Genomic DNA, 15,818 nt, shown 5'->3' on the forward strand with positions numbered 1-15,818 from the left:
GTGTAATAATTACCATACAATGTTGAATATGTGTTGAAGTGTTATACTAAAATAATAGATGTTAATATTTATTGAGTACCTACTGTGTGTCAAGCACTGATATAAGCACTTTCCATGTATTAATCCATTTAATCTTCACAATAACCCTGTGAGATAATTATAATTATTGCTATTTTACAGATGAGGAAATTAAGGTGCAAAGAAGTAACTGGTTCAAGGCCACACAACTAGTAACTTCAGCAGTTGTAGTTTTCTTGGGCTACAGTGGCAAAATAACTGCCGTTAAAAGGAAGGGAATGGATTACTTGAAATGGATGCCTCAAATGACCAACAAGCACCAGAAAGGCACTGGCTATATGCCTTTCATTAATGAGAAACCCACCAAAGCAAAATCAGTTATATGAAATTAATCAAGCATCTCATTATAGGAAAAAGCTCTCTCTTTAGTCTTCCCCTGCATTGCTTAATTTCTGTCGCTTTCAGCACAGTATAAACATTCTCCTCTTCTAGGAGAGTGACACGTTTGCATGATAAAATGTTAATGTATATTATCATAACTAAGTGTGACAATATTACATATTATTGCAATATAATGTAATACAGTATTACATTATTATAATTTTTAATTGTGTTACTCTTGTAAAAAAGAACACCATAAAGGGCTTTCCTACCATAATATACTTTTGAAACATATGCTGGTTCAGGTGAAACAACAGGTTCTGCAGGGATAGGAGGAGGACCTGTAAGTAAAACAAAATCGTAAGGAAATGTGAAACACCAACATTCCAACTTCAAGGTTCCCATAGTTACTATTCTCAATAAAACAGTAATCCAAGATTAATTATTTTTCCTGTATGTGGTCTTCCAACTCCAGACCATCAAATGCCCATTAGCTCACTGCTGATAAATGTCTTGGCTATTTTGAAATTATTTATGCAAACAAATTTCTGGGTTTCCTAGTCTTTTGATACAGTATAGCTTGCTTATAACCAATGAAACATTATGAAAAGCTGATAAAATAAAAGCCCATTTTAGATGCTTATAAACAATTTGCTATTTACGGCAATACAGTGTAAAACATTTTAAATTAATATTCTGTCAAAAATGTAATAAATAAAAAATAATATTTTACCAGACTATTTTCTAGAGAAATACTACATTCAAAGTTTTCAAAGCTTTTAGTCCTATACTTTGCAACGGCCTTTCAATTTGGTCCCAGTTAGGGAAACCAGAAAAACAAGGGGTGGGGGGAGAACAGGACACAGAGTCAGAGAGACAAAAGAGGTCACGAAAGCTTAACTGAGATGCTTCAAAAAAAACACAACGAAAACCTCTAAAAATTAAATGTACATGTTTACTGCATAAAATGAACCCAACAATTACAGAAAAAAACATGTTTTTACCTAACTCTAACCTATTATCCATCTGACAAGTTAGCAGACAGTTTAGTAATATTTTATCTTTCGCTGCAGCAGTAAAAGAGCATTTTAACTATTATAAGTGAGCAATAAGACAGCAACAGAAAGAAACTATTTAAATCCTGAAGCCTCTTTCTTACAGTTGTCAAGTAACTCTTTAACAGAAATCTTTCAGGTGATTCCTTCTGGAAAATGGTACATTTTACAAAGACAATACTTTAAGAGTGTTTACCTGATGTTTCTAAAATTGTTGGTTCAGGTTCATCCAACTGTAGAAGCTCATCAAGAGCTAGTTTTGCTGCATTGGATCGAGATTCCTTTTTATTTTGTCCCAGTCCAGTCTTATATTGAATACCATCCACCACAGCACAAAAAGCAAAATACGGTCCCATAACATTACCTTGAAAAAGAACTTAGAATAAATGCCACAATACTTCACAGTATGATCTTGCAAAAGATCTCTCTTATATGGGAAAACACCTCAGTACAGAAATTCTGGAAAACTATTTACTTTAGAAACTGACATACTTTGGATATGTCAGTATTAGGGCTCACAGGGGTTAAAATTGAAGCTGGGTACCCTCCTGAACTAGTTGTGAGTAATCCTTCAAGCAGCCAGGTTGGACCCAGATTCAGGGTGAGCAACAGAGCCAGCTTGAGAGTACAGGTTATACGTGGGTGACAATGAGCGTCTAGTACAATGCCTGGCAACAGTAAGCACTCAAATACTTATCGAATGACGAACTAAATGCAAAACATGGACCTCTGAAACCTCCTGGATCTGTTATTTCAAACTTCAATAGCATTTAAGTTGAATTTCTCCCACCCTCTGAGTGTGTCATAACTCTTATATAGTTCCAGAACACGGAGATCTCCTTGAAGAAATCCTGCGCACCCATCAGTGCTTACTCACCTCTAGGTAGGCAAATCAACTGATTACAGTCTTAGAGCAGGTAGAGGAAGGAAACTCACAAGGAAAAACAAAACAGAAACAATAAACAAGCTATCCTAAATAATTAAATTGAATATCCAGTTACTCATAATTCCTAGAATTATTTTTGTCTGATAACTGAGCTTTTATATTTGCTTGATAAATGAAATGGAATTATCTCCTAAATTTACAAACCAAAGGTTTTTCTGTTTCTTGCCGGTAATTGGACTTTATTTTTGTTAGCTGCTGTCATGTTGGGGCTGTCATGTCAGCCCCTGCCCCCGACTCGTGGCGATCCCACAGACAACGAACGAAATGTTGCTAAGTCCTGCGTCACCCCCACATTTGGTTGCAGAGCAGACTACTGTGATCCAGAGGGTTTTTCACTGGCTGATTTTTGGAAGTAGAACACCAGGCCTTTCTTCCTAGTCTGTTTTAGTCTAGAAGCTTCACTTAAACCCATTCAGCTTCATGGCAACATGCAAGCCTCCTCTGACAGATGGGTGGTAGGCTGCACGTGAGGTGCACTGGCTGGGAACTGAATTCAGGTCTCCCTCCTGGAAAGTGAGAATTCTACCAGTGAACCACCAGTGCTTCATTTGGACTTTAGGAGACCCTTGTATGCCTTAAGCGTCTACTGTTTGATTATGGCAACATGTCCATCCACATGAATTTCACTATGTTACCTCCTCACATATTTACAATCTCATTATGTTAACTTATTTTTAATTTTTAGAAAAAAATTGTAATGTACATCAAGGTTTTACAAGCAACTCCTGATGCAACTGTTTTTAACCCACCATGTTGTCACCTCAGTTTCCTAAGTTTTTCTTTGGGGATCACCTGGGCTCTAATCTAAACTTATTAAACCAGAGTACCTAGCAGAGCGTTCTATATACTTAACAATCGGCCCAGGTGATTCTTATGTGTGAGATATTACACATGCACTCTGTTAATATGTCATCTTTGCTAGAGTTCTGAGCCTTCAAGCTTCATTCGGTTTACACTCCAGGTTATCAAACTTCAGTAAGGATCAAAATCACCTGTCCTATCCCAACCCCATTGCCGTGGAGTCGATTCCAACTCATAGCAACCCTACAGGACCAAGTAGAACTGCCCCATAGAGTTTCCAAAGAGCAGCTGGTGGATTTGAACTGCCAACCTTTTGGTTAGCAGCCGTTGCTCTTAACCGTCTCTCAACCGCTACGCCACAGAAGTACTGATTCTCTTGTCTCACTACCAAACTTACAGATCATCCAACCAGTCCTATGCACACAAATGAACACCATTCACAATCAATGGTGTTTATGAGTAGTTTTTGCCCAGAGCAGTGAAGATTTGCCCTGATCAATTTATTTATGTACTTTTACTGTAGTCAACAGCTTACATTTTCAAAGGACAGTACAGGAAGAATGGAGGAAAGCTATTTACCAGGTCTTTGAATCGCTTTGTTCCCGTTCGAACATCTGCTGATCATTTGCATTTCTAAAAAGAGCCCAGGTGATGCTAAGGCTGCTGGTTAGGGACCAACCTGAGAACCACCAGGGTCGCTATGGGTTGGAATCGACTTGATGGCAATGAGTTTGTTCACTTGTTTTCTGGTTAGATTACTGATTCTCAAAATTTATTATATGTAAAAATTGCCTGGGGATCTAGTTAACTATAGATTCTGATTCTGTATATTTGGGGAGGAAATGCAAACACTTAGCAGGGTTCAAACTGGAATGAACCAGTTTGAAGCCCTGTTAGTGACACAGATTAAGCTCATAATATTGACCTCAGGAACTAATCCAACCTACCTAGAAAAACTCTATCTTCTACATTAAGACCTATTTTTGTCATGTGTAGTATCCAAAACAACAGGCTAGAAACTTAATGCCACGATGATAATCTTTACAACCTTTGTTGTTATTAGCTGCCACTGAATGGGCCCTTGACTCATGGTGACCCCCCGCACAACGGAATGAAATGCTGCGAGTCCTACACCATCACGCCATTCCCATGATTGGCTGCACATCACATCGTTGTGATACACAGGGTTTTTCACTGGCTGATTTGCAGGCCTTTCTTCCTACTCCATCTTCACCTGAAAGCTCTGCTTCCAGTATTATAGCAACACATATGCCTCCATTGACACGAATGATGGCCGTGCGTGAGACACACTGGCCAGGAATCAAACTCAGGTCTTCCACGTGAAAGGTGAGAACTCTACCACTTAGAATCTTTACTAAAGTCCCAATAGCTTTACATGCTTTTGCAAATGCTAGCCTTGAGATCTATGCTGGCAAAGAGTTAGCACCAGGGGCAGTATTAAAGAAACCAAACTACTTGACTGTGTCTGTGTTTATACAGTTTTTTTTTAAAGGTTGTGCTTCTTTGACTCCCATTCATGTAACCTTTTCATATCTCTTGTGAGCATTTGTTTTCTTATCCCTCCACTTTCCTAAAGTTCTTTCTAATCACTGGCCATAAAGTGAAGAGATCAAAAGCTGCTTTCTGCATTTCTGTCATCTGTAATCCTGTAGCCTTCCACAGGCACAATACAGATATAGATTCTTTTGTCTGAGGGCTTCAAGGGAGAATGAAGGAAAGAGACAAGCTTACAGAAAGAGAACCTATCATGTTAAGTGCTATTTTCACATTCAATTTCTGAATTTCAGAAGCCAACTTGACTGCAATTTTTCTTAGGCATTATCATCACAGAATCCTTCTTGTAAGATAATCATACACCAACTATTTAACATCCTTAACAAACTATGTATATTCTACAAAGATTTTCACCCCAAAATAATCCATGAGGCTGATGAGATTCCAGTTCAACTAGACAGACACAAGTCACAATTCAATGAATAAAAACATTTTGAATATGTGAATTATGTGCAAGGTTCAAAAGGCTAAATAATGTGGATATAAAAATTTCTGAAGTATACTTATCAAATGTACTAGTAGTTATGCAACCATAATATCAAGTGAATACAGAAAATAAAGTTAGCAGTTATATGCTCAGCTTTTAAAGGCACAATACTTTCCAGTCCTGCAATAACCAGGCACAACTTTGCACTTGCCTGTTGTTACAGTTTCCTTAAGGTCAAGATGAACCCTTTGCATTTGTGCAAACTGGTGCAAGGCAGACACAGGATTTATCTCTCCACGTTTGTATTTCATTATAAATTCCTTGGGTATTTTTTTTGGAGGAAGGACAGGATTTGAAATAGATGTAAGTCCTTTCGAAAGCAATGGTTCTGGAAAATTACCTGAAAATAAACATTTGTCAATTTGGTAAATAAAGAAAACAGACAAGCAAAGGTACTAAATACTCCCTGAAAATGGAAGATTGTCTCAGATACATTGTCATATGTTGTGCCATTACAAGCACAACTTGTTATCGCATTTATCTCTTGAAATACGAAAACTATTTCACAGAGAAGTGATATCATCGCCATATTAAGCGATATAAATGAACCATGTAATTTTAGGGATGTCAAGGTCTTCAGAGGCTCTCTAAGCCAATTTTTTACAGTTGATGTTTTTCACGACTAGAACGGATTAAGAAGCAGAGTTGGGACTAGAACCGGCTTTCTGGCTCCCATCCACTACTTTATATTGCGATTCACACTGAATTCAATGGAATTATGTTTGTCCCTGCTTTAAGGAGCCCTGGTGGCAAAGCGGTTAAGCGCTCAGCTGCTAACATGAAGGTCAAAAGCTGGAACTCACCAACAGCTCCATGGGAGACAGATGCGGCAGACTGCTCCCTTAAAGATTACAGCCTTGGAAACCCTATGGGGCACTTCTGCTCTGTCCTACAGGGTTGCAAAGAGTCAGAATTGACTCCACAGCAATGGGTGGGTTTTTGTTTGTTTGTTTTGGTCCCTGCTCTATATTCTGCCTAGTGGCGCTTTGCTAAATGGTATGTGGAACACAAACCACCAATACAAGTCCAGTCTCTTCCCTGAATGAGCAAATACCACCTTGTCTCAAAAAGGCAGGGTACACTTGGAATGATCATAAGACCAACTAGAACCGTTAAGCAGCATAGAGACAGACACCTGCGGGCTCTCTGCATTATCAGACATGAATTCCAGGTGGGACATGCCCAGAGTAAAACAGACGTGTGTGTGCACGCACAGCAAAAAAAAAAAAAAACAAAAAAAAACCCAAACCCAGTGCCGTCAAGTCGATTCCAACTCATAGTGACCCTACAAGACAGAGCAGACCTGCCCCATAGGGTTTCCAAGGAATGGGTGGTATAGATTTATGTATATATGTATATATGTATATATGTATATATACATCCAAGAAACCTTTAAACCAAAGGCCCAATAGAGCCTACTGGCCATTTTAGAATCTTAAGGAATTGAGGCATTATTACAAATGAAAAAGAAGCCATACCCGTCACTTGTGTAACCTTGGAAGCCATGTTCGACAGGCTGTAACTTTCCGAAGAGTATCCTGTGGGTGCAGTTACTGTCTGGGCAGACGGCTGAACTGGCAAGTTTTTTTTCAGCATCTGAGCAAAGCTGGGGACCTGGGAACTCTGAAACCAGTCATTGTTGCCAGACATTTTCTTGCCTACAAATCATGAGAAAATTGCGGAAAACGAAAAATGAATTACTCGGTAAATTAAAAATACTCACTCTGAATAAAAATTTTACAAACAGCTTAATTTACACACACACACACGCCTCCCTCTGTAACTCAAGTTATAGTTTTAACAGACACAGGACTCGGCTTTCCTGAATCTCTTCCTTAAGTTTTGCTAAAAAAGAGGGTAAAGGGCAGAATGGTCTGTGGGAGTGGCACTTAAATCCTCCCAGCCTTGAGGGGAGACATTAGCAGGCTCAGGAAAAAAAAAAGCACCCAGTGCCTGAGCCAGCCGGCGCTGCCCACGGGTCGGCGGCCTCCTGAGCGCGGACCCAACCCCCACCCACCGAAGTTGCTCTTCTAGCCCTCTCGCCTGGACCCCGCCGACGGGCGGGAGGGCAGCTGCAGGACTAGCCGTAGGCCGGGGGCTCGCCGGCCGCCGTTGCTTCCTCCTCACGGCCTTAACCTCTCGCCTCAAGCCGCTTGCGTGAGGCCACGCGGCCAGAGCAGCGTCTTTCAAATCCGGCCTCGCGGCGCTCTCACAGGGCCCGGGCACCACGCCCCCGCGCCCGTCTCGTCCAATCACCAACTGTCTCCGCCGCAGGCTCTGTCGCCCCCGCGTGCGCACCACGCCGCCGTGCTCCCGTCTGTGCGTGAGCGCAGGGAAGAGACGCCCGCGCCACGTTTGAGGTCTGACGACGCAGACCGCGTTCTTCTTCGTCAACGTTCTGGCCTGACTGGCCACCCTCCCTGCTGGAGAAGTTGGGTAAAATCGCGCAGTGCGGCAGCTTCGTCCTGTAGCCCGGTGCCCCTCGCCGTCTATTTAATTTCTATCGCTGTTTTCTATACCTGAGGCCTTTCTGTGCTCAGCTCCCGTACAAGGGGGTACCTGCACAAGGGTAGTTTCAAGGCAACCCATCAGTATGTTTTCAGTCATACTCTACAGAAGGTGTCAGTTGGCAAGGCTTCCCTTGATGTTTTTCCTCTTAACAGGAAAAAAAAAAAAAAAAAAACCTTGCTGAACCAAAAAATACGTGCAGGCATTGAGAGCCAAGGGCTCTAATCCAATGCGGATGTTTTCAGTTCTTTGCCCTTGTAAAAATTGAAGGCGGTCCTAACCCAGGTGTTTCGTAATAGACCATGGAAAATATTTTTAATAGTGAACCAGTAAATAAGCTTTGGCATTTAACCCAGAAGGAATGCAAGAAATTAAGCTGCGTTATAAGCCAAACCAAAACCAAACCCGTTGCTGTCAAGTTGATTCGGACTCATAGCAACCCTGAAGGACAGTGAGGCATTATAGAAAATGTCATTTATAATAAAACTTAAGTTCTCATTTACGTTTTTTTTATATGAACGACTTCTCAAAGGTTAAATCTCTTTAAAAAAAAGATAAAAATAGCAATGGAATTGATAGTATTCTATCTCCATCAGAGACTACATGGACCAGTTGGGAGAACAACAGCCACCTGCATCTCATGCCAAAAACAAAACCAAATTCGTTGCCCTCAAGTCAATTCTGACTCATAGAGACCCTATAGGACAGAGTAGAACTGCCCCATAGGGTTTCCAAGGAGCGACTGGTGATTTCGAACTGCCAACCTTTTTGGATAGCAGCTGAGCCCTTAACCAGGGCCAGGGCACTTCCTTCTCATTAAGCAATGCGTTTTCAGTAAAAAAAAATTTATTTAGTGATTATCAAAATATGTTCATTATGTTGCTTTGATCAAGTATCCACTAATAATTGTAATGATAACTCAGTCCAGAAGGGTTTTTCTCTTTACATATAGAGACAGTTAGTTACAGGAAATTTAAAAAAAGGCAACAACAACCCAACAAAAAAAAAACCTCAAATGTTGCCAAGAGGTAGGATAAAGATGATGAATAAAGCTTCCAAGCACAAAAATATATTTGCTTCAAGATCAGATTCTGTGGCAAATGAGAAATGGAAATAGAAACTTAAGGAGTAAAAAGAATGAGGTAAAAATTCTCCTGCTCTTAAAGAAAAGCATAGATATACACATACATATTTTAAAATGTCTTACTTTGAAATAATTTTAGGTTTACAGAATAGTTGTAAAGGTAGTAGAGTTCCTCTATACCTTTGATCCTGCTTCCCGTAATGTTACTATCTTGCATAACCATGGATCATTTTTAAAACTAAGAAATTGACATTACTACAACACCATTAACTATTCTGCAGACTTTATTCACATGTCACCAGTTTTTCAACTAATGTCCATTTTCTGTCCAAGGATTCAATCCAGCGTACCACATCTTAGTATATCATCAAGTCTGCTTAGTCTCCTTTGGTTTGTGACAGTCTCAGTCTTGAGGAGGGATGGCCAGGCATTTTGTAGAATGACCTTTAATTTGGGTTCAGCAGATGTTTTCTCATGCTTATACAGGAGTTATGGTTATTTGGAAAGACTGCTACAGAGGTGCCACCTCCTGTCTGTCAGTTTGTCCTGTTGTGGTGGCTTGTGTTTTGATGTGATGCTGGAAACTATGCCACCAGTATTTCAAATACTAGCAGGGTTACCCATGGTGGACAGGTTTCAGTGAAACTTCCAGACTAAGACAGGCTAGAAACAAAGGCCTAGTAATTTACTTCTGAAAATTAGCCAATGAAAACCCTATTGTCTAATATAGTTCTGGAAGATGAGTCCCCTAGGTTAGAAGGCACTTGAAATACACAGTGTGGTTGCAACAATGAACTCAAGCACACCAATGATCATGAGGATGGTGCAGGATGAGACAACATTTTGTTCTGCTGTATATGGGATCTCCATGAGTCAGAGTGGACTTCATCATACATATGTATATTTGTAAAACTGAAAGTTAATTCCCATAATGTTTATCCTTAGTAAGTATGATGTATTATTATATTTTTTAATTTCATGCTAATTTTAAATTAGCCACTTATTCTGCAAATGCTGGGTACAACACTCTGACTTGATGGCCTACTAATATGTTACACCTCAACATTTTGAAAACACTTTTTTGTGGCATAGTGCCCCATGAAGCATTTTAATCATATGTATTCTTTTGTGCAAAAATTTTACTTTTTCAAATTTTTTGCGACTCAAGTTATTCTCTACTTCATACTGCCATTCATCGTCAGAAGGATTACATAAATAAGGAATCCCAGTTCTTAGTCATTAAAGGTTTAGACCGAGTCACTTCTTTCTCTCTAGGAAAACAGCTACATTACAAGTATTATAGAACATCATAGTATCCCAGGGGCTGTTTGGTCTGTACTTTAAACCATAAAACCAGTTGCCATTGAGTCAATTCCAACTTATGGTGACCCCATATGTGTCAGAGTAGAACTGTGCTTTCAGAGTTTTCAATGCCTGTCTTTTTTGGAAGCAGCTCACCAGGCCTTACTTTTAAGGTGGCTCTGGGTGGACTCGGACTGCCATCCTTTCAGTTAGCAGCCAAGCCCATTAACCATTTGCACCACCCAGGGACTCTTAGTTTCCACTCAAGGGGAGGGAAATAGAGATCCATCTCTTGGAGAAAGGAATATCAAAGAATTCGTGGACGTATTTTAAAAGCACCGTATTTATAAATATTTGGGGGACGATAATCTGCGACTGTGCAAATATCCTATTTCACCTTAGAATCTCACCCTGTAATTTTAGCATTTGTTTTTGAATCTTGCCTGATGCAGTTATTACTATAGTGCACTAATGGTGATTTTCTATTTATTTCCCTTGTACCTTCTACATCTATTATTTGGAGTTCTTCTGTAAGGAAGATTTGTTCTCTCTCTACATTAATACATTAATTAATAAATTTATATTAGTATGGAGACATGCATATTTATTCTTTGGGTATCACTCAATACTATTATTATTTGTTGCTCAAATTGTTCCAGCTTTATCCATTGGGAAATTTTCAGGTTGGCTTCTCTGTTTTTTTGACACGCTCCCATCATTTTTTTTTAAAGGACTTTCTGGTACCACAAAATACTTGTATTTTCCCTATACCATACCTAAAATTAGCTATTTCTCCAGGAAGCCTGGTTCCTTTCTTTGGAGAATGGTATTTGGAAACTAACATCTGGGCACTTGGTGTGCTTGTTGCTACTGGGATATTTCAGTTTCTGGGCTCTGTCAGAGGACAGAGCTAGGAAATATATTTATTTTACTGTTTTCCGCCCAAAATGTCTGTCAGCTTGGCTAGGTAATGATTCCCAGTATTGTGCAATTGTCTACCATTTTGTTATCTGATGTGATTTTCCTATGTGCTGTAAATCCTACCTCTCTGTTAATGAGATGGGATTGGCAGCAGTTATGTAGACTCAATTTACAAGATTAATCTAAAATTTAAGCAAATTTCTTTTGAGATAGAAAAGAGAGAAGCGAGCAGAGAGACAGGGGACCTCATACCACCAAGAAGGTAGTGCCAGGAAAAGAGCACGTACTTTGGACCGAGGGTTCCTGAGGTGAGAAGCTCCTAGTCTAGGGGAAGAAGATTGATGATAAGGACCTTCCTCCAGAGCTGACAGAGAAAAAAAGCCTTGCCCTGGAGCTGATACCCTGAATTCAGAATTTTAGCCTCCTAGACTGAGAGAGAATAGATTTCTCTTTGTTAAAGCCATCCACTTGTAGTATTTCTGTTACAGCAGCATTAGATAAGTCACTAATGCATACACAAACACCTGTGTTTATCACTCTGCCTACCTATTTATCTATCTGTAGAGATGAGTTTATACTTATGCCTTTGACTTTAATTCAACACCACAGCTTTCATTCTAGCCTTCCCCTCTTGCTTATTTGTAACTTCTGTCTCTGACAATGAGATATCTGGCAATACCTAAAATTTATTTGTTCAAACCTAGTATATGTGTGGGTAGCACAAATGGTTAAGCTCTTGGTTGCTAACTGAAAGGATCTTGATTCAAGTCCATCCAGAGGTACCTTGGAAGGAAGGCCTGGCAATCTACTTTCTAAAGATCATCGCCACTGAACACACTATGGAGCACAGTTCTATTCTGAAACACATGGGGTCACCATGAATCGGAATTGACAGCACCTGGTTTTGTTTTTTGATATATGTATACAATCGCATGACAGTCACGTGACAGATGACTGTCAGTATGTCATATTGTGGTGACTTGTGTGTTGCTCTGATGCTGGCATGGGTATTTTAAATACCAGCAAGGTAACCTATAGTGGACAGGTTTCAGTGGAGTTTCCAGACTAAGACTAGGCCTGGTGATCTATTTCTGAAAATTCCCTAATGAAAACCCTCTGAATCACAGAATGTTGTCTAAGACTTCAGCTTACCTACTTTAGACATGTCATCAGAAGGGACTAAACTCTGAAGAACATCTTATTTGGTAAAGTGAGGGCCAGTAAAGAAAAGGGAAACGCTCAATGAGGTGGATTGACAAATGGGCCCAACAATGGGCTCACACATACCGTGATTATGGAAATGGCACAAGACTGTGCAACGTTTAGTTCTGTTATAGATACGGTCACCGTGAGTCGGAGTTGACTTGATAGCACCTAACAACAGTAACAGTATATGGGTAAAAGTAGCTGTAGATTTGTTAACCCATACCTCTGTAAAAAACAAATTTATCAACTACAGTATGATATTTGTGTAGAATTCTTTTTTTCTTTGGCCTTATGTTATCCATTTCAAAACATTGTTTTCCGAAGTTATTTAGGTCAGTTCTTCGTTCCCTACCTCCTTCAATGTGGTTATGTAATACATTTGTAATACCGTCAGATTCGTGTGTCATAGTCTGCATTCTATTTTGGGACCCCTTGACATCTTTGTTGACATTTTAAAATTTTCATACAGTAAAGTTTGCTGCGTGGTTTAAAATCAGGAGTGGTGTGCGTCAGGGTTGTATCTTTTCACCATGCTTACTCAATATGTATGCTGACCAAATAATCTGAGAAGCTGGACTGTAAGAAGAACACAGCATCAGGATCTGAGGAAGACTCATTAACAACCTGTGTTATGCAGATGACACAACCTTGCTTGCTGAATGTGAAGAGGACTTAAAGCACTTACTGATAAAGATCAAAGACCACAGCCTTCAGTATTGGCTACACCTCAACACAAAGAAAACAAAAATCTTCACAACTGAACCAATAAGCAACATGATGATAAACGGAGAAAAGATTGAAGATGTCAAGGATTTCATTTTATTTGGATCCACAGTCAGTACCATGGAAATAGTCAAGAAATCAGACAGCTCATTACATTGACCAAATCTGCTGCAGAAGATCTCTTTAGTGTTAAAAAGCAAAGATATCACCTTGAGGACTAAGATGCACCTGACCCAAACCAAGGTATTTTCAGTCACCTTATATGCATGCGAAAGCTGGGCAATGAATAAGGAAGATTGAAGAAGAATTGATGCCTTTGAATTATGGTGTTGGTGAAGAATAGTGAATATACCATGGACTGCCAGAGGAATGAACAATCTGTCTTAAAAGGACTACAGCCAGAATTCTCCTTAGAAGCAAGGATGGCAAGACTTCGTCTTACCTGCTTCGGACTTGTTATCAGGAGAGACATCATGCTTGGTAAAGTAGAGGGTCAGCAAAAAAGAGGAAGACCCTTAATTAGATGGATTGACATAGTGGCTGCAGCAATGGGCTCAAACAGCAATGATTGTGAGGATGGTGTAGGACCAGGCAGTGTTTTATTATGTTATATATAGGGTCGCTATGGGTTTTTTTTTTTAATGGGTCGGGACTTGACAGTACCTGAAAATAACAACCACAGTTTACTTTTGGCGGATGTCTTAGTCATCTAGTGCTGCCATAACAGGAATACCACAAGTGAATGGTTTTAACAAAGAGAAATTAATTTTCTCACAGTCTAGTAGGTTACAAATGCAAATTCAGGGCGTCAGCTCCAGGGGAAGTTCTCTCTCTCTCTCTCTCTCTGGAGGAAGGTCCTTGTCCTCAATCTTCCCTGGTCAATGAGCTTCTCAGTCGCAGGGACCCCGTATTCAAAGGACACGGGGTCCTGCTCTTGGTGCTGCTTTCTTGGTGGTGTGAGGTCCCCAACTCTCTGCTTGCTTTCCTTTCCTTTTATCTCTTGAGAGATAAAAGGTGGTACAGGCCACACCCCAGGGAAACTCCCTTTACCTTGGATCAGGCAGGTGACCTGAGTGAGGGTGGTGTTACAACCCCACCCTAATCCTCTCAACATAAAATTACAGTCACAAAGTGGAGGACAACCACACAATACTGGGAATCATGGCCTAACCCAGTTGATACTCGTATTTTTGAGGGGACAGAATTCAATCCCTGACAGTGGGATACATTTCTATTGATTTTGACAAAAGCGTAGGTTCATGTATTTACCACCCCATTACCATACAGAACAATTACCATTACCCTAAAAATTCCCTCTTTTGTAGTCAACCCCTTGTGCCTCTCCTAACCCCTGGAAACCACTGATCTGTGTTCCGTTCCTGTAGTTTTTCCTTTTCCATAATGTCATATAAATAGTCATACAATGTGTAACATTTGGCTTCCTTGACACAGTGGAACATTATTTCTAATTCATCATGTTTTTGGGTGAATTAATAGCTTACTCCTTCTCATTGCTGAATAGTATTAGATTGTATAAATGTACCAATATTTATCTCTTCACCTGTCGAAGGACATCTTGGTTGTTTCCACTCCAGGGGAATTATGAATATAACTGCAGTAAACATGTACGTAATTTTTGGATTCGCTTGGGTAAATACATAAGCATGGGATTGCCGGGTCCTATAGTAAGTATATATTTAGTTTTATAAGAAACTGCCAGTTTTCCGAAGTGGTTTTATGATTTTTACATTTTCACCAATAATAAATGAGAATTCTTATCATTCCGCATTCTTGAGAGCATTCGGTGTTTTTAGCTTTTTTAATATACAGTTTTTATTTTAGCTCTTCTAACAGGTGTGTTATCCCCGTTGCTGTTGAGTGGATTCTGACTCATAGTGACCCTAAAGGACAGAGTAGAACTGCCCCATAGAGTTTCCAAGGAGCGCCTGGTGGATTTGAACTGCCAGCCTTTTGGTTAGCAGCCGTAGCACTTAACCTCTGCCACCAGGCTTTCCAACAGGTGTGTAGTAGTATCTAAAGGTGGTTTAAACTTGCGTTTTTCTATAATGACTAATGATGTGGAACGTGCTTTTATGTATCTTTGCCATCCATGTATCCTTTTTGGATAAGTGTCAGTTTAAGTCTTTTGCTTATTTTCCAGTTGGGTTGTTTTTTTCTTAGCGTTGAGTTTCAAGATTATTTATATATTATTTATAAAAATTCTTTATTGGATATGTTATTTGCAAATATTTTCTCCCAATCTGTAGCTTATTTTTTCATTCTTTTAATGATGTCTTCTTTAGAGCAGAAGTTTTTAATTTTAATAAAGTCCAATTTATCAGTTTTTTTCTTTTATGGATTATGCTTTTGTTACTGCATCTAAAAACTCATTTCCAAACTCAGGGTTGTGCATTTTTCTCTATGTTTTCTTCTAGATGTTTTATAATTTTAGGTTTTACATTTAGATCTATGATCTATCTATTTTGAGTTAATTTTTATATAAGATATGAGAAATGCATGGTTGATTTATTTATTTGCATATAGACATCCAGTTTTTCCAGCACATGCATTTGAAAGACTGTCTTTTCTCCATTGAATTGTCTTTGCACTTTTGTGAAAAATCAGTTGGCTACATTTATTTGGGGTTTATTTTAACACACTAATTAGAGCTTTCAGCACGATGTTGTATAGGATGTTGGACAGGACAGCCTTGCCTTGTTCCAGATTTTCCAGGGAAAGTGTTCAGTTTCCTACCATTAAGTATGATGTTACCAAAGCCCAAAAACCAACCCATTGTCGTCGAGTTGATTC

The 15,818-nt window shown here is 39.5% G+C and overlaps 1 protein-coding gene across 2 annotated transcripts in view; it reads right to left on the bottom strand.

The window, feature by feature from the left end:
• The window catches only part of ADAD1 (adenosine deaminase domain containing 1), a 49,279-nt gene extending 42,366 nt beyond the window's left edge, over window positions 1-6,913 (bottom strand). For both annotated transcript variants that reach the window (XM_049887059.1, XM_049887058.1), the window contains exons 1-4: window positions 6,742-6,913; window positions 5,415-5,603; window positions 1,651-1,818; window positions 672-740 (exon numbers count right to left, since the gene is read on the bottom strand). In XM_049887059.1, the coding sequence (XP_049743016.1) occupies window positions 672-740; window positions 1,651-1,818; window positions 5,415-5,603; window positions 6,742-6,913 (598 nt within the window). The remainder of the gene's footprint in view (window positions 1-671; window positions 741-1,650; window positions 1,819-5,414; window positions 5,604-6,741) is intronic.
• Window positions 6,914-15,818: the final 8,905 nt, after the last annotated feature.

Source organism: Elephas maximus, chromosome 5 (assembly GCF_024166365.1).
Source record: "Elephas maximus indicus isolate mEleMax1 chromosome 5, mEleMax1 primary haplotype, whole genome shotgun sequence".
Lineage (NCBI taxonomy): Eukaryota > Metazoa > Chordata > Mammalia > Proboscidea > Elephantidae > Elephas > Elephas maximus.